The sequence below is a fragment of the Rhinolophus sinicus genome, chromosome 14 (genome assembly GCF_057876585.1).
Source record: "Rhinolophus sinicus isolate RSI-liver-muscle chromosome 14, RSI-T2T, whole genome shotgun sequence".
In the NCBI taxonomy this organism is placed as follows: domain Eukaryota; kingdom Metazoa; phylum Chordata; class Mammalia; order Chiroptera; family Rhinolophidae; genus Rhinolophus; species Rhinolophus sinicus.
In genome coordinates this window covers 141,697,756-141,716,878 of record NC_142514.1, presented here as the reverse complement: position 1 = coordinate 141,716,878, position 19,123 = coordinate 141,697,756, and the positions used below count along the sequence as shown (strand labels likewise).

Here is a 19,123-nt window from a genome sequence, read left to right as displayed (position 1 = left end):
ATTTAAATGTTAGTATTGTTTATCCCAGGAATGTATGATATGCCTTTAAACTCAAATGAATCTAAAAGTTCCACACATTTCAAGCTCTAGGATTACTTCTTTCTCTTTTTGAATGGATGTTCTACTTTTTTTTTAATGGGAAAATAATGCAGGTATCTGTACTCTAAATCTTCTGTTGTTGGTAGAGGAAATATTATAGAAAAGCTAAGTCAACAGATACCAGGAAAGTGGATCTAGTAGGGGCCATGACCCACGAGAGCAGATGAGAGAGACTGCAATTAAAATGAGCTGGTCCAGACATCTAACTCCTAGCACAACTGTCAGTTCTGAATGAACTGTTGAAAAGCAGATATGTAGATGGACTCAGAGGTCTAGACTTCTGCTAAGTACTTCCAAGAATATTTCCCCTGGAAAAGAGTCACCAGTTAGTATGGTGAAGGCCCAATCTGCCACTTTGTGACTCCTGATAAATTGGAAAGGCAGGAAACTTAAAGCATCTCCTTACTGAAAGAGAAATGATGATTTCAAGTCACTCTAATGCATTCCCTTGGAACTGGAACCTCTAGTTCCAGGGGAATGTATTAGAGTCACTTGAGGAGCCTTTCAAAATACAATTGTCCACATTCCAACTCGGGATATTTTGGTTCAGTATTTCTAGCATGGTACCTGGGGGTTTCTATTTTGAAAAGCTTGCGAGCTAATTCTGATGTGGCTCTCTTGAACCACTGGTTTCAGGGAGCTTTGTTTAATCGAAGGAGTTATTAAATTCCTAGATGTTGGAATAAAGAACTAAATGTTGGAATTTTTTTTTCTAGGAGAGTGTTGGAGAAAGAATGTTAGTTTCTATAAACACATCAGGTATTTAGGGACAGCTTCATCTTTTCCAGTATTGTACCAAATGTTTCAGGTGTAGTATACCTGGAAGTGCTAATCGGAAACTGGAACATTGTGGGGAGTATTTCAAAATGTTATATTTAATTCTATTATATGAACGAGACATATTTCATTGCTCCATTATGTGTATGTAATAGAAAAATTATAGTACCTGTCACAAAATCCAGATAAGCATGATTGGCTGTTTTCTGAGTTTTTATATTAAAAGTAGTTTACTCATTATTTTCTTGTCTGCTGGCAGGTAAGTGGTAGCAGATCTTAGGTTTAAGAAAAATTTATGGAAGGGGAAAGCTTTAACTGTTGAGTAGACTACCTTTAACTTGTTTTTATCCAAATCAAGCGGGGAAAACCCAAACTTCCCTTTTGTTCTTGGAACACTTTTAATACAATTCGTTAAGTGACTTGGGTACATAGTTTGGATTCATATGAGGTTGGGGACTTTTCACCAGAGGTATTCTATGATGTTTCCAGAAGTATTAGGAGATAGATAAGTAGGAAACCATAGAGAATAGTCTTAAGAAGTAATCTCAAAGAGAATGTCAGGGCACCAGAAACGGATTTGGAGGTGGGAGGAGGGGCATGCATAGTTTGAAAACATTTACTACTACAACACTTTATATGGGGGGGAGGGGAACACACCTTTTTACAATGCAAAACTATGGAAAATAAACCCTGACGAAAAGTTCAGCTTTTCAGGTGGTTAGGCCAGCAGAAACATCATTGTAATTTTTGATGGGTATTGTAAATAACCTCCTAGGTGAGCCATGTCAAAATCTGGCATAGTGGACCTGAAATCTTTATTTAAAAAGGACTGAGGTTTTTTTTATAAAAAAGGTTGGAAAACATTGTTTTAAAGGGATGGTTGTTGGGATCTGACGTTAACCTCACATTATGGTGCTCATTGAGTTCAATTTTACAAGGTCTATTTTATCATACAGAGTCTTAGGATATTGAGTGAGTGAACATTATGCTATAGTTGGAACAGGCCTAATGAAGTTTGTAGACTGGTACATTTTCTGAAACAATTACATTGTATTCTGTAGTCTTTAAAAAGTGACCTTTTTTTCTTCTTTTCAGCTCTCTGAAGCACAGACTCATTTCAAAGATGTTTAATAAGTCATTTGGAACACCCTTTGGGGGTGGCACTGGTGGCTTTGGCACAACTTCAACATTTGGGCAGAGTAAGTTTTTAAAAATCCAAAGGGGGGATCTTAAGCTATTCTTATTAAGAACACATCCACTCTGATGGCCTTAAATAGGAATTTTATTCATACTTTGGTCTTTTATAACAAAACCTTTTTGAAAAATAATCAGGATAAGATCTTGTGAAAATTGTCTAAGAAAATAGAAATTAGAGCTTTCATGGCTTTCTGATCATCAGTGCAAGATACTTAACATATTTTTATTAATTGGTTCTTTTTAGCAGAAAGTTATAATTTGTTACTAATTTTCAGACCAGGAAATAACTTTTTAAATATTGAAGTCTAATGCAATTATTAACTGTTTTGAGATTTGCTCTCTGAATAAGAGGACATTCAGAAACAGAATTGTTAAAATGTCAGTCGTTGATCCCCACCAGCCTCCCTGAGATCCACTCCCCCTTCCACCAGTATTGTACATGGCACTAGTCATGTATAACAACCTTTATTCTCTCATTTTTAAACTTTTTGTTAAAAATTTTTGTGTGGGGGGTTTTTTGTTTTGTTTTTTTTAGGTAACATTGATTAATGACATAAATTTCAGGTGTACATCATAATTTGATATCTATATACTATAGCATGCTAACCACCAAAAGTCTAGTTTCTGTCACCGTACTACGTTTGATTCGCTTTACCCATTTGAACCCCTCCACTCACATCCCTTTCCCCTTTGGTAACCACCAATCTGTTGTCTGTTTATGAGTGTTTTTATTTAATTTGTTTATTTTTTCTTTTTTGTGTTATGTTCCACATATGAGTGAAACTGTATGGTTTTTGTCCTTTTTTTGTCTGACTTATGTCGCTTAGTGTAGTAACCCTCAAGCCCATCCATGTTGTTGCAAATGGCAATATTTCTTTTTTTTGATGACTAAATAGTATCCCATTGTGTGTGTGTATACCACATCTTTATTAATGAACACTCAGGTTGTTTCCATATCTTAATTTTTGTAAATAATGCTTCAGTCAGTGAACATAGGGGTGCATATATCTTTTCAAATTAGTGTTTTCGTGTACTTTAGATAAATACCAAGAAGAATAATTGCTGGATCATATGGTAGTTCTAGTCTTAACTTTTTGAGGACCCTCCATATTGTTTTCCACAGTGGTTGTACCAATCTGCAGTCCCACCAACAGTGTATCAGGGTTCCCTTTGCTCCACATCCTCACCATCCTGCTCTGAGATTGGCTCTCTGAATACAATACGACATTCAGAAAGAGAACTGTTAAAATGTCAAAGTCTTTAATCCCCACCAGCCTTCCTGAGATTCACTTCCCGTCTCACCCAGTCTTGTACATGACACTTGTTTCTTGGCTTTTTGATAATAGCCATTCGAACAGGGGTGAGGTGATTATTCTTACACAAAAGTAGAAAGAATGGTATAATGAACTGTCATATGTTTATCTCCCAGCTTCAGCAATCAGCATTTTTCCAGTCTTGTTTTTATCCGTTTCTTTTTAGGGGGAGAGGAGAATTCTGAACAGAATATTTTAATGCAAATCCCAGAAACTTCCTTTAACAAATGAGGATTTTTAAAAAGCATAACTACCAAACCTCAATCATACCTAATAAAAATAACAATAGAGAAAATTTTTCTGGTGTCTCCTCACCTCTTATTAAAATACTTTACATCTAGGTCCTTGGTTTTTAAATAAAAAATGTCCAGAAGAGTCGCCTTTGGAGGTTACCCCCGGCCAAAGTACATGTTTACCATCATAGAACTATGGAATTAGGGTCTCTGGGCTTGGAACCTGAACATGTATATTTTGAAAAAGTTTCCCACGTCATTCTGATGTGCTCCCCAAATTAAGGACCATTCATCCCAGTGACTATGGAGTATGCAGTGTGTGGAGAGAATTTTAACCCTTCAATTTTGATGATTTTACTTTTGTATGTAACTCCGTCACTAGTTATGTTGACACTTTTTTTTCCCCAACCTATCAACATTTATAACTTTTATTGAAAAGTCATGCCTTTTCACTTTAAGTTTCCTTCAGCTGGGAACAATGAATAAAATATCTGTGGCTTAATTTTAATTCTAATTAGTATTCTGATGGAATTTTGAAAAAATAGTTTTCGGATTAGACCAATACCCCTATCCAAATGCAGAATGTGAGGAAGTATTAAACTCTTTTTCACTGTGTCAGCTTTAAATCTTATTCTGACTGTGGCTTTTGCTTTTTCAGATACTGGCTTTGGCACTACTAGTGGAGGGGCATTTGGAACATCTGCATTTGGTTCTAGCAACAATACTGGAGGTCTGTTTGGAAATTCACAGACCAAACCAGGTAGAGGCTTTATTTGGAATAGAGTTGGTTTACTTGTAACTGGTATAGGATTTCACATAGATAGTGGCTCTAGTCTATCAATTTAACTGTTTTTAACCCCTTTGCATCTCCCAGGAGGATTATTTGGCACCAATTCATTTAGCCAGCCAGCTACCTCCACAAGCACTGGCTTTGGGTTTGGCACATCAACAGGAACATCAAATAGCTTGTTTGGACCTGCAAGCACAGGGACCAGTCTCTTCTCATCCCAAAACAATGCCTTTGCACAAAATAAACCAACTGGCTTTGGGAGTAAGTAGGACATTATTGACACTTCTGCATGTAACAATTTGATTTGTTTATTGAATGTGTTCTCCTTTTCCCTGTGTTCAGCACCCCCTTTCCTTTCAAATGGTAAAAACATAGGGAGAAGAAAACTTCAAAATGTGTTGAAAGTTTAATAGTCTAGAAAGGAGGGGGGATATATACATCTCTTTAAGAATGGAAATCAGAGAAGCACTAGTACTTAAGGGCTATGCAGAGGTAGGGGCACCTGATGTAGAATGACCAGATATGATAGGATAAAAAGCCAGGTCAGAGTAGTGTCATAGGTGTTAAGACAGGAGAATTTCAAGGAGGAATGTGTGTGATCAACAGTATTGTATGGCAGGGATACCTTCTTCTTGTCTTAGTTTCACACTCAGTAGGAAGAGATTAAAGCAGGAATGACAGATGTTGGCCATGACATGGTTACTCCTCTATTTCTTGTACATAGGAGATGTTTTCAGTTGATGGCTTTTTTCTCTGTAAGTCTAAGTGTGGCCTAGGGATACTTCTCCACACAGTATTTAAGTTGGACAGGTGTGCCCTGTGAGTTGATGCCATTTCCAGTACAGGTGAATGGCAGAATGAATAAGTTAGCCAGCTATCAGTATTTTACAAAGGGAAAGTTGTTTGTGGGGTTGTTAAATATTTAACAGTGACAACATAAAATGCAATCTAAAGTGTTAATTCAAAAGAGATGTGCCTATTTAAACTATATATTAGGACGTGTTTTTAGAAAAGAAATAGTAGTTGCTAGTGTGAAATCATATTCCTCTTGGTAATTAGGATGTCACTTGATATTAAATATTGGAGATTACTTTTTATTGCTACTGACATTTCTAGCACCATATGTATAATTTCTGTAGAAGTAGTAGCTCTCATATTTTGAAAAATACATCCTTCGATAACAGTTAAATTCACTTTTGTGTATGTTTAAAAAAAATCAGCTTTTTGAAAAAGTAATCAGAGGATCTCTCTCTGTCTCTCTCTCTGTCTCTGTCTCTCTCTTTCTTTCTCTCTTTTAAATAAAATGATCAACATGCCTACTGATTTTTCTAAATTATTTTTCTGGGTGTGAAGTTTTATATTAACTTGTATTTGTTCACCATAACAGGACAATCTGTATGTTTTAAACTTTTTAGTTATGTGTGGAAGTTTATAATATATGTAAATAAAATATACTATGACCCCTATTTAAGCATGTTGTGATAAGGTGTTTTCAGAAATATAAGCTCATTCAGCATCTAGTCTTGCCAAGAAAGGAGAAATGAGGTGACATTTATGACAAAACAAAATATTGTCTCTCAAGTATGCTCAAGAAGGGCTGCATGACATTTAGCTGACTAAGGGTTTCAGATTTGGTTTCACTTCAAAGTTGTGAGTGTAGAATTAGGTGTGTTTCTGTATGAAATACCTTTTGAAGTTACTTGCTAGGGAGATTTGAAAGAAAATTTGAAGATGTGAAAGTATTGCTGCTCTAGTACTACAGCTGAATTCCAAGTTATCTTACAGATTCTTGCATTCTTTACTGTTACCATCTAATTTTTCTTTCTAACTTATAGATTTTGGAACAAGTACTAGCAGTGGGGGACTTTTTGGAAATACAAATACCACCTCTAATCCTTTCGGTAGCACATCGGGCTCTCTCTTTGGGCCAAGTAGTTTTACAGCTACTCCTACTGGGACTACTATTAAATTTAATGTAAGTATTTTATTCCAGCCTTTGTGAAATTTTTCTCCCATTTATATATTTATTTGCAGGATGAATAAAAAAATTTCTCTTCTTTCCAGTTATGCACAGCTTTGTCTCACTCTTCTTAAAAGATGTGTTAAGAACAAAATCTGTAAATAGTTATATAGTAGACAGGGAAAGTCTTGAAACATAAATCTAGATTACAATGCATATTTGATTTATGCTCAGCCCAGTCAGATTTGTTGATTATAATAGCTAGTATATGGTTGAACTTGTATTTGTTGTGTTCATAATTCGGTCTCTGAATAGTCAACCATTCTTTATAGAAATAAGAAATGTGGGCACAGACTATAGAAAAATACTTGAAAATAAGGCTTGTTTAAGGAGATATATGGAATAACTCATCAATATTCTATATGCTAGTTAAAAATAAAAGTTTCGTTTATGAAATAGCAAAATGAGGCATTAGAGTTTTGTGTTTTCTTTGATTTTTTTGAGAGGAGTTGGGTAGAGGGTTAGAGTGAAAGAGTTTGTTTACAAAAATATGTGGAATACCACTTCATTTAAGATACTACTTGATGTGATTGGTTGGCAGATACTTAGGATAGGTTAGAGGTGCTGTTAGACTAATGGAAATCTCTGGCAAAAATAGGGTTTGGCAAAACTTAAAACTTACTCCAGAAAGTAAAGACTTTCTCAGGCAACGTGGTATTTATAATACTGAATTCAAATACTGAATTTAGAATCCTGAATTTAAAACAATGTTAAACATAAATGATAGTGAAAAATATTACGTGTTGTCTTTTAGAAAGTACAGTAATTGAGAAAGCTGACAATGTAAGCAGGAATCTTTAGTTTCTTATCGTGCCTATTTCCTCATATGGTTATAGGGAAAAAAACAGACTTCCGTATTTGTTAAATGAAACAACAGTTGTAAAGCAGACACTTAAGAGCAGAAAAGGAGGTACAACTCAGAAATATATGTTTGTTATGTTAAATAAATTGGATAAAGCATTTCTTATATATATTAAGTATATTTTAGTAGATAATTGTATGGCTTGGTTATGAAATTAATCGCTAGGTTTGTGATAACTATTGGTATTACTATTGTGATAACTATTAGTAGATAACCTTGATGTAGGAAGATATCAGGAATGCAGTGTATTTAATCAAGTACTCTTGAAACCATCTCGTTAGTAAAAGACCTAGGGGACTAATTATGGAGTTCAGTGGTTGAAGAATTGTGTCTGTGAGAGTAGGGATATAAAGTTTGGATCTGCCCATTTGTTTTAGATTTTCAAATTTGCCTTTATTTTCCTTTGCAGCCTCCAACTGGTACAGATACTATGGTTAAAGCTGGAGTTAGTACTAACATCAGTACTAAGCACCAATGTATTACTGCTATGAAAGAATATGAAAGCAAGTCACTAGAGGTCAGTAAAATGCAACACAGTAAAAGCTTCTATTGGAAAGCAGCTTCTGAAAATGATTTAGATTATTTTTAGGATCAAGTGGTTTATATTGGGTTTATGTAAAAAACTAACAATCAAATTATTTTTTAATTAATGCATTATTTATAGATATGTATTGTTTTTGGCAATGATAATACTCAGCTTATATGTGCTGGTATAGTTCTAAAAGTCTATTCTGATTGAATGTTGCCCACACTACACTGGGCAATGTGTGCACACATGCGTATGCATGTGTTTTTGGTAAATTTATGCGAACTCATAAATATACAACGTAGTAAGTTTTCACTAAGTGAACACACCCATATAACCAGAATCTAAATCAAGACACAGCATTACCAGCATCCCTAATGTCCCCCTGTGTCCTGTCCCCCAGTCACAATCCTCCCCTTTCAAAGGTAACCACTATCCTGACTGCCCATGTTTTACCCATTTTTGTATATAAATGGAATCTTACATTACGTACTCTTAAGTCTGTTTCAAAATTGAGATAATCCATGTTGTTGCATGAAATTAGTTTGTTCATTTTTATTGCTGTTTAATAGTTCTTGGTACATTTTGATTGTTATCCCTGATTGTAGCTGTTGCTTCTTCCTACATCCCAACTGTGTTTGCTTTATTGGAAAGTGCAGAAACACCCTGACTTGGGAGATAAAACTGTTAAACTTTATCCCTTCTTTCGCTAAATTTTCTGAACTCCCCAGAATCCTCTGTCTTTTAATCAGCTAACTTTTATATTTGGAGTGAGAGTAGACAAGATTGTTATATAGCATTATACTAAAAGAAAGTATTATTATTTACAAATGAAAATTAAGATGTGGTTGGTTGATCCTTTGGCCTGTAGTTTTATCGTAATTATGGTATGGATGTAATGTCCACTATACACTATTGAAAATGTTTTTCTGTAATATTAAGTTCGTGTCATTCATAGTTTTCTGTTTTTTAGTCATTGTTCCTATGTGAACATAGAACTTGAATACTCAATTCAAGTATTTAGTCTCTTAAATAATTTTTTTGGCTGCATATTAAGATTGGAAATATGTTTTCCCTCCCTCTAGGAACTTCGTTTAGAGGATTATCTGGCAAAGCGGAAAGGCCCGCAGAACCAGGTGGGAGCAGGTACCACGAGTAGCTTGTTTGGGTCTTCTCCGGCCACTTCCAGTGCGACAGGACTCTTCAGCTCCTCCACCACTAATTCAGGCTTTGCATATGGTCAGAACAAAACAGGCTTTGGAACTAGTAAGCACTTGACATCATATTGGGTCATATTGAGGAGGGACAGACAACTAAAAGTAAACCATTTTGTCAGAAGAGCTATAGAGAAAAATAATTCAGGAATGCTGGAGGAATAGGGAGTGCCTGATATATATGTGGGGGTGGGGAGACATGCTATAGTGTGATCAAAAAATACAGTGAATGTTTAAATTACCCAAAAAATGTATTACAGTAAAAGACGCATTGCCATTAATTCCCCTCAAAATACTCCCCCTTGCTTCGAATATACTTATCCCATCATTTGTACCACTTTCTAAAGCAGTTCTGGAAGTCCTCTTTCATGAGTGTCTTTACTTGTGCTGTTGTGGCTGCCTCGATGTCCTGAATCATTTTGACTTTGGGGAAGAGCCAGAAGTCACACAGTGCCAGATCCGGTGAATAAGATGGATGAGAACACACCGTAATGTATTTATTTGACAGAAATTGCTATACCAGAAGCGATGTGTGACACAGAGCGTTGTCATGATGGAGGATTAAGTAAAGACACTCTCGAAAGAGGACTTCCAGAACTGATTCAGGAAGTGGCAAGAATGATGGGATAAGTGTTTTCAAAGTGAGGGGGAGTATTTTGAGGGGGATTAATGGCAATGTGTCTTTTACTGTAATAAGTTTTTTAAAATTTAAATATTCTCCTTATTGTTTGATCACACCTTGTACATTTCTAAATGAAGATGGTTAAGGACTTTATTGATGAAATAACATTTGAGCAGTGACGTGTCTGAAGAAGGTGAAGGATAAAGCTGTACAGATTTTTGGGAGAAGAACATGCCACTTAGAGAAAACTATAAATCTTAAAATCTTGAGTTTTGCCCAAGAGGAGAGCGCAAGGGGAAGTACTGGGGGATATAGGGGCAATATTTTATAGGACTTTGTGTGCTCAAGATTTGAATTGTTGTTTGAGTTGGGAACACATTAGAGGCTTTAGAAAGAGAAGTCATGTGATTATGGTTAAAGGATCATTCTGAAGGCTGAAGGCTGCTATGTTAAAAGTAGATTGTAAGGGAACAGAGTGAAAACAAATCAGAAGAGCTATTGCTCTATCTACACAAGAGATGATGGTGGCTCGGATAAGAATGGTGTTGTAGAGATGGTAAGAATGTTGGATTCTGGACCCAGTTTGAATATAGAACTGATGGAATTTGCTGATGAATTGATTTGATATGGATATGAAAGAGGGAAGTGTAGGGTGATTACTAAATTGCTTTATAAATATGTTACTTTTGTAGAGGTAATACATGTATATAACATAAAGTTCATAAACACAAAAATAGTGTGTAACCAAAGTTCTCTTGTTTTTCTCCCCAGCCACCAGCTTGCCTCTAGAAACAAGCAAAAGTTAGATTTTTTCGTAACCTTCTAGAAGGATCCATACACACAAATATACAAATAAACACATATTTAAGTGGCATTTAACATTGTTTTCCATCTTGATATTCTGTGATTTAGTTTAGCTACATTTTTAAGTACTATTGTGTACTTAAGCTAGATATGGTGACATAAAGAGAAAGCCTCTGTTCTCAGAAATTTTGTCTAACAAGGTTAAAGTACACACGTAGACTCTTGAGTGTAATGTAGTATCTTCTAAAATAGAAGAAAGCTGTGGGCTCACAAAGGAAGATTACATAGCCCAGCCAGGGTTCTTGGGGTCAGAGTATTATTGTAGGAATTAAAGTCTGAAGCGAGTCTGGAGTTAGATGAAGGAGGATGGAAAAAGAAACAGTATCCAGTTTGACTAGGATAATTTCGATATGTAATCAGTATCATAAAACTATTGTAGTGACTGGATAATGTGAAGTTTGGGATTTTTTTCTCCATTTAATATTTCTTTTCTTTTTTCTGAAAGGTACGACTGGATTTGGAACAAATCCAGGTGGTCTCTTTGGCCAACAGAATCAGCAAACGACCAGCCTCTTCAGCAAACCATTTGCCCAGCCCATAACCACCCAGAACACTGGCTTTTCCTTTGGTAACACCAGCACACTAGGACAGCCGAGCACCAACACCATGGTAAGGAAACAGGCCCTTAGTTAACTCTAGGTCTTTATATGGCAAAGTAATGAGGCTTCTAATCATATCAAACCAGCAAGTTCTATCTCTATTACATTTCTTAAGGATTGATGGTATGTAATAAAGGGAAGAGAGCAAAATCTTTGAATAATTAAGACAGAGATTCCAGTCTAGGCTATCCTCTGTACTCATTGAGAGGCTATTGAGCAAGTCACTTACCTTTTCTGAGCATATTTTCTTATCACTTAGAGCTGCTTAGTGTGCTAGAATTTGCTGTCCTGAGGCTACACCTGGACTCAAGCCATTCTGTAGCATATAGGATAAAATACTTATTTATAAATTACTGGCTATATTTCAGAATGTTCTTTCACCCTGTTCCCTTAAGCAGTCAGACAAAGAAGTTTAGTTTATTAAAATGAAAAAAGGGAGAACTAAAACTCAGCCATATCGGATAACTGGTACTTCTGTGCAGAAAGTAAAAGAAAGTCCTTACATCATTAATAGTTTATTTCTAGGAAGTCTTTTAGGGAAGTATAAAATTAAAGGTTAATTTGAAATATTTATTGATTAGAAATATTAGAATTTACCTGGTCTATCTCTAATTTTTGGTATGTTCAGAGTTTTAGAGATACTCTGCCTGATTAAAGAACAATTACAGCTAGACCTAACAATCATCAAAATACTAGCAAACAGAATTCAGCCACATATAAAAAGGATTATATACCATAACCAAGTGGGATTTTTGTGTGTGTGTGTGCCACTTTTTGTGTATTATTTCATCCCCTGTGCCTGGTACAGTGTTGGTGTTCAGTATATTTTCCTGACTAAAATAATTGTCCTTGATTTGTTTTCTTTTTTTTTTTTTTTTTTAATTTATTGGGGTGACAATTGTTAGTAAAATTACATAGATTTCAGGTGTACAATTCTGTATTACATCATCTATAAATCCCATTGTGTGTTCACCACCCAGAGTCAGTTCTCCTTCCATCACCATATATTTGATCCCCCTTACCCTCATCTCCCACCCCCCGACCCCCCTTACCGTCTGATAACCACCAAGTGGGATTTAATCCTAGGAAAGTTGGTTCAAATTTGACAACATAATAAGCCATAGAAATAGAAAAAAGGACAAAAACCACATGATCACCTCCATGCAGAAAAAATATGTGACACACTTTCATGATTAAAAAAACTCAACAAAGAATAAAATGGAACCCAGAATAGCCAAAACAGTTTTAAAAAACAAGAAAGCTGGAAGACTTACACTTCTTAATTTAAAAACTTACTATAAAGCAATAGTAATCATGGCAGTGTGGTACTGACATAAGGCTAGCCATATAGGTAATTGGAATAGAAGTGATTGTCCAGAAATAAACCCTCACATTTACAGACAATTGATTTTCAATAAGTACGAAAATAACTCAATGGGGGAAGAATAATTTTTTCAACAAGTGGTGCTGGGACAACTGATTTTCCATGTGCAAAAGAATGAAATTGGACTCTTCACACCGTTGTGGACTATAAAAATTAACTCAAAATAGGTCAAATACTTAAAAGTAAGAGCTGATATAAAAATTTGGAGAAAAAGGAGTTAGGCAATGGTTTCTTAGATATGACACCAAAAGAAAATAATAGATTTGGCTTTATCACAATTAAAAAACTTTAGCGGGTCTAAGGGATACAATCAAGAAAGAAAGGAATACCTGCAAATGGGAGAAAATATTTGCAAGTCATATACTTTATAAAGGACTTGTATCCAGATATAGAGAACATTTATGATTCAATAACAAAACAATAACAAAAAATGGGCCAAAGACTTGAATAGACATGATACACACATGGCTAATAAGCACATGAAAAGATACTCATTATCCGTAGTCATCAGAGAAATGCATATCAAAACCGCAAACAGATACCACTTCATATCTACTAGGAGTGCTATAGACAAAAAGATAGACAGTAATAAGTGTTTTCAAGAATTTGGAGAAATTGGAATGGTCATACATTACTGGTAGGAATATAAAATGGTGCAACACTTTGGAAAACAGTTTGGTGCTTCCTCAAAATGTTAAGCAGGGTTACCATCTATACCATAAGTAAATACCAAGTTGCACACCTTGGTATTTCCCCAAGAGAAATGAAAACATAAAAGCTTGTACACAAATGATCATAACAGCATTTTTATAATAGCCAAAAGGTGGAAACAACCCAGATGTCCATCAGTGCTGAATGAATAAACAAATGTATATCCGTACGGTGGAATATTGTTTAGCCATAAAATGGGATGAAGTACTGATACACACCACAACATGGATGGACCTTTTAAACATGCTAAGGGAAAGAAGCCACTCACCAAAGACTACATTTTGTATGATTCCATTATATGAAATGTTCAGAATGGACAAATCCATGGAAACAAAGTAAATTAGTGGTTGGTTATCTAGGAATGGGGAGTGACTGCTAATGGACCTGGGGTTTCTTTCTGGAGTGATGAAAATGTCCTAAATTTAGAAAGGATAGTTGCACAACTCTGAACATACCAAAAACCACTGAATAGTCCACTTTAAGTGGGTAAATTTATGGTCTGTCAATTATGTCTCAGTGAAGCTGTTTAAAAACACTACTTTGAATTCTCAGTTCAACAATAGTCTATCAGTTCAGTACTTCTTTTTGTTAAGTAATGCATAAACTATCTTCTTAAACATTGGATGATACAGACTTACATTGGATGATACAGAGTTATTTGAAATTAGTGTAGTTTCTCATGTCAAATTAAGAAGACTTTTTAACATTACATTCCTACCTCTGTCGAAATTAATCTGATTCTTTTCAGCTGATTACCAACTATTTGATTCAAAGTCCATTTCCCACCTCAGTACTGATTAGTTCTTTTGACATACTCTGAAGATGAGGCACCTTATCGTATCACTTTGCTGTCAGTGTTGCAACCCTGTTATCTCTTAGAGCAGGGTTAGTATAGTTGCTCAGGACCTGGGAACTCATTAGGCTTAGATGTAGATAAGAATTTCTCGTACTTCTGCTCAGGAGCTGTGACATATTGGGCAAATTTTTAACTCTTCTGAGCCTTATTTTCTTTTGGAAAATGGCTCTGCTTTTTAGGGTTTTGAACAAAAGAAATGTTTTATGTATTTATCATAGTACCTGTCATTTAAACTTAAGAAAATGCCAATTATTATTCATCTAAGACTCTTAAAGAAAACTGACTCTTCTAGGATGTCTTTTAATCTAGATTACCTTTTGCAGGGTTTATTTGGAGTAACTCAAGCCTCACAGCCTGGAGGTCTTTTTGGGACAGCTACAAACACCAGTACTGGGACAGCATTTGGAACAGGAACAGGTCTCTTTGGGCAGACCAATACTGGATTTGGTGCTGTTACTTCGGTAGGTTTTCATAGTTGGTTGTAATACGAAGATGTGTCTAAATCTGTTAAAGGACTTCCTAAGAAAGATTTGACTGTCTTTCAAATATCGTGTTGGGTACATTGTATGATACTGATGGTAACTAAAAGTTATTTGGTATAAAATAAAACAACTAGGTAACTCTTAACAGGCTAATTTTCAAATAGTAAGTTCTTTTTAAAACTCTGCCTCAGTACTTGTGTGCACTTTCCTTCTGATAGCAAAATACCACTCCAATTTGTTTGTTTAAATTGTTGAGTTTAAATTGAGATGCTTTCACGCTTAAATTCAGATAATTTTTAACTTCTAGTTCTAACCTCTGTTTTGGGTGATAGGTTGGGTTTTGAGAATTAAATATTTTTGGTGTTGATCACAGTTGCTAAAATTGTTGGTGTTCTCACTGTTCTCATACTGCTGGAGGCTTACCTGAATTATTTTCCTTGCTAAGTCATTTAAGTAAACAATTACTATTTAGGAATATACTTGACCTAAAAACAACAGTAAATTCTATATTTCCACTTAAGCTATATGAGAATCAGTATGAAACAGTCAATCTATACTATGTACCCATTATAAAAAGTTTTGAATATGCTGTTGTGGGTCGTTTAAAAAAACACAAAAGCTCCAAAACATGTAGTTCTGTTTTTGTGGAGATTGAAATCTGTTATTTCTTAACTTTGTTTGGGCAGCTTATTGAATTGAGAAAATTATTTAATGTTTCACCAAGTGCTTATTTTTTAATAACTTCATTGAGAATGTCATCTAAATGTCATACAATTTACCCTTTTTAAACTTTACAATTGAATGGTTTTTAGTATAGTCACAGGGTGTGTAACTATCACCGTAGTCAATTTTAGAACGTATTTATCACCCTAAAAAGAAACCTCATACTCATTAGTACTCTTCGTTATTCCCAATCACCTCAGGCCTGCTTTCTACGGATTTACTTGTTTTGGACATTTCATATAAATGGAATCATATAATAATGTGGTTTTTGGGACTGATTTATTTCACTTAGCATAATGTTTTGAAGGTTCATTCATGTTGTAGCATGTTTAAATATTTTATTGTACCTTTCTGCTGGCATAATAAATGCATGATACATTTCTGTTACCAGGTAAAAATCATTTGATTCCCTTGTAATTTTTTTTCTTTGCCTTACTGAAATCTTAACATTTGCTGAGGGGTCCCATTAAATTCTCAGGCTAAGAGCATTTTGTATTTATAAAGTTAATCTTGCTCAGATTAGTTTATTTTTTGGGTAGTCTTTATTTATCCTCCTGCCACTTCTCTCCCTTATCCCACACCTAATCTAGTATACCTGAGGTGACCTTTGTTTACTGTTTGGAGTGTATTTTTGTATTACTTAAAATTTTCCTGTATTCTGTTCTTTTTAGACCCTGTTTGGCAATAACAAGCTTACTACATTTGGAACCAGCACAACCAGTGCTCCTTCATTTGGTACAACCAGTGGCGGGCTCTTTGGTAACAAACCAACCCTGACTTTAGGAACCAATACAAACACTTCCAATTTTGGTACATATAAAAAGCAGGTTTGGCTCTCTTAAAGTTACACTGACTATACCACACATCATTCTCCTGATTCATATGATTGGGAATAATTAAAAATTCTCAGGTAAGCGGTGGCTCGATGTGAGGTACAAGAGGGAAAGGTTTAAAATTCATCGACATAGGTTGAGATGCTTAGAAGCGATGTAAACTGCCTTTTCTCATTCATGTGCTTTTGAACTCTCTACTTTGGATAAAATGGACCATTCACATGCAGCAGTACTTTGCAGAAAGTTGGTTCTCTAATGAGGATAGATTTTTTCCCCAAAAATATCGAAACATCACTTTCTTTGGATTACCTCACTAGTAGTTGAGAAACTATAAATGAAATGCATTTGGTTGAGATAACACATTGTGTTTGGCCAGATTTCAAACAGGGTAGTAGTGCACTGGTCAGATTCTTTTTTCAATTGGTTTTCTTGTTATTGTTTTTTGAGGTTTGATGATTCTTATTGAATGCTGAAACCTTTCTTATTTGGTAGATTACTCAGTTTTTTTGTTTGTTTTTTTTTTTTTAAGATTTTATTGGGGAAGAGGAATAGGACTTTATTGGGGAACAGTGTGTACTTCCAGGCCTTTTTCCAAGTCAAGTAGTTGTCCTTTCAATCTTAGTTGTGGAGGGCGCAGTTCAGCTCCAGGTCCAGTTGCTGTTAATTGCAGGGGGCGCAGCCCACCATCCCTTGCGGGAGTCCGGGAGCTCAGCTGCAGATGCCATGTTCAATCTTAGTCGCAGGGGGCACAGCCCACCATCCCATGCGGGAATTGAACCGGCAACCTTGTTAAGAGCTCGCGCTCTAACCAGCTGAGCCATTCAGCCACCCGCCTATAATTCTTTTTGGTTGTACTCTATGAAGGAATGGTTTGAGGGAGTGGACTTTTTTTTTTTTTAAAGGGGAACAGGACTTTATTGTACTTCCAGGAACAGTGTGTACTTCCAGGATTTTTTTTCCAAGTCAAGTTGTTGTCCTCTCGATTGTGGAGGGCGCAGTTCAGCTCTAGGTCCAGTTGCCGTAGTTAGATGCAGGGGGCACAGCCCACCATCCCTTGCGGGAGTCGAACCAGCAACCTTGTGGTTGAGAGGATGCGTTCCAACCAACTGAGCCATCCGGGAGCTCAGTGGCAGCTCAGCTCAAGGTGCCATGTTCAATCTTAGTTGCAGGGGCAGAGCCCACCATCCCTTGCGGGACCAGAGGAGAGAACCGGCAACCTTGTGGTTGAGAGCCCACTGGCCCATGTGGGAATCGAACCGGCAGCCTTCAGCATTAGGAGCATGGAGCTCCAACCACCTGCTCCAGTAGAGAGACCTTTTTGTGTGCTTGTTTTTTATCTATAAAATTAAGATGGGAAAGATACTTAAGCGTTAAATCAATGTTTTTCAGCCTTTTCAAATCTTTTTCACTCTTCCTCCAGAAGCCATTGTAGACTATTTTTTTCTTACTCGTCTTCTCACTCCATGATATTTTAATAGCACATATATGCTATGTATCTGTTTATGTACCCTTTGGAGGGCCATAAATTATGGTTTATCTGTGATTTTTTTTTTTTTTTAGCTCCCTCAAAAACCAGTTTATGTTCCCTTTGAAAATGCTTGTGTTTTTTGTGTTATTTTTTTAGCACACTTCGTGTTCAGAATTAAATGTCATTTCCATGTGACAGCTTGCTTGTATAGGCTATACTTGATAAAATATGCTGGATTTCTGAAATATATTTGATGTTATTCCATGATTGCACATTTCTGATTTGTTTGGAGATTTTTGTTTGTTCTGTGAGTACGTTTATACTTATGTTCATTGATTTGAAAATGAATGGTCTCATCTTTTTCTGATACACCTCACTAACTTATGTGCTGAATTTGAATTGTCCTTAAATTTTTTTTTTATCCCCCATGTTGACCTAGGTGCTCAGTAAAAGTTTGTTAAATGAATGAAAGAATGAATAAGTATGGCCATGAGAAAAAGGATTCCCTTTAGTTATAAGTCAGGTATGATTGCAGGGTGGCAAGTTTTGTTCTATTCTTGGGTGAATTTATGATTCCATTATTAAGGGATCCAGATCTAAGTAAGGCTTTCTTTGATGTTCCTGTTTTCTTGGGAAGCTGTCAACTTTGATTTTGTGGGCAGAGATTATCTTCTGATTTAGAAATAAGCCATATAACAAATCTGGAAATGGAATAAAGTTATACAAAGATTTGGAGTATCATTCTATCATTGTTAGTTACACATTATCCAACATGGGATTGTGTTTCAATTTGATGGTGATTAATTCACAGAGTTAAAGGTTGGGATACCAGCTTCAGTTGGTGTTGCCAGATCCTTAAATCATCAGCTCATTTTGTTGGTAAATAATTATTCCTGGCAGGGACAAGGTTAAGATTAAGTCACTGTCTGATAATGACTGAATTTCTGAATGAATGGAATAGTTTTGTTTTAGGAGAGAAATTACAGAGAGGATGCCAGCACTTGTAAGCAACAATTTGAAGAGGTTGACCATCCTTTGGGTATTGGTAAGATGGTGCTGAGTAATAAATCATGCTACATGGTTAAGTTCTTCCATGCTACATGGTTAAGGGACAGTTAAAGAGCTATTTGTATACATAAACATCTTTCTTTTTAAGCTGTTTTTTTGAGGTATAATTAACATATAGCATATTAGTTTCAAGTGTACAACGATTCAATATTTGTATATATTGCGATATGATTGCAGTAAGTCTGGTTAATACCTGTCACCATACGTAGTTAACAAAAATTGCTTTTCTGTTTTTTTAAGGAGGATGCAGCTCAAAGTGGTCCATGTGGGGATCGAACCGGCAACCTTGGTGTTAGTAGCAATGTGCTCTAACCAACTGAGCTAACTGGCTGCCCCCCAAAATTTCTTTTCTTGTGATGAAAACTTATACCTACTCTCTTAGCAACTTTCAAATATGCAATACAGTATTATAACTGTAGTCACCAGGCTGTACATTAAATCCACATGACTTCCTTATTTTTTAGCTGGAAGTTTGCACCTTT

The 19,123-nt window shown here is 35.7% G+C and overlaps 1 protein-coding gene across 7 annotated transcripts in view; it reads left to right on the top strand.

The window, feature by feature from the left end:
* NUP98 (nucleoporin 98 and 96 precursor) overlaps positions 1 to 19,123 on the top strand; it is a 94,299-nt gene that overhangs the window by 7,847 nt on the left and 67,329 nt on the right. For 3 of the 7 annotated variants that reach the window (XM_019718980.3, XM_074335855.2, XM_088791596.1), the window contains exons 2-10: positions 1,972 to 2,075; positions 4,278 to 4,379; positions 4,494 to 4,670; positions 6,245 to 6,384; positions 7,701 to 7,808; positions 8,903 to 9,083; positions 10,963 to 11,126; positions 14,391 to 14,528; positions 15,944 to 16,031. In XM_019718980.3, coding sequence (XP_019574539.1) covers positions 2,000 to 2,075; positions 4,278 to 4,379; positions 4,494 to 4,670; positions 6,245 to 6,384; positions 7,701 to 7,808; positions 8,903 to 9,083; positions 10,963 to 11,126; positions 14,391 to 14,528; positions 15,944 to 16,031 — 1,174 coding nt within the window. In that variant the 5' untranslated portion in view covers positions 1,972 to 1,999. Of the gene's footprint in view, positions 1 to 1,971; positions 2,076 to 4,277; positions 4,380 to 4,493; positions 4,671 to 6,244; positions 6,385 to 7,700; positions 7,809 to 8,902; positions 9,084 to 10,962; positions 11,127 to 14,390; positions 14,529 to 15,943; positions 16,083 to 19,123 lie in introns of all 7 variants that reach the window. The other 4 variants (XM_019718981.3, XM_074335856.2, XM_019718983.3 and 1 more) reach the window with 2 other exon arrangements.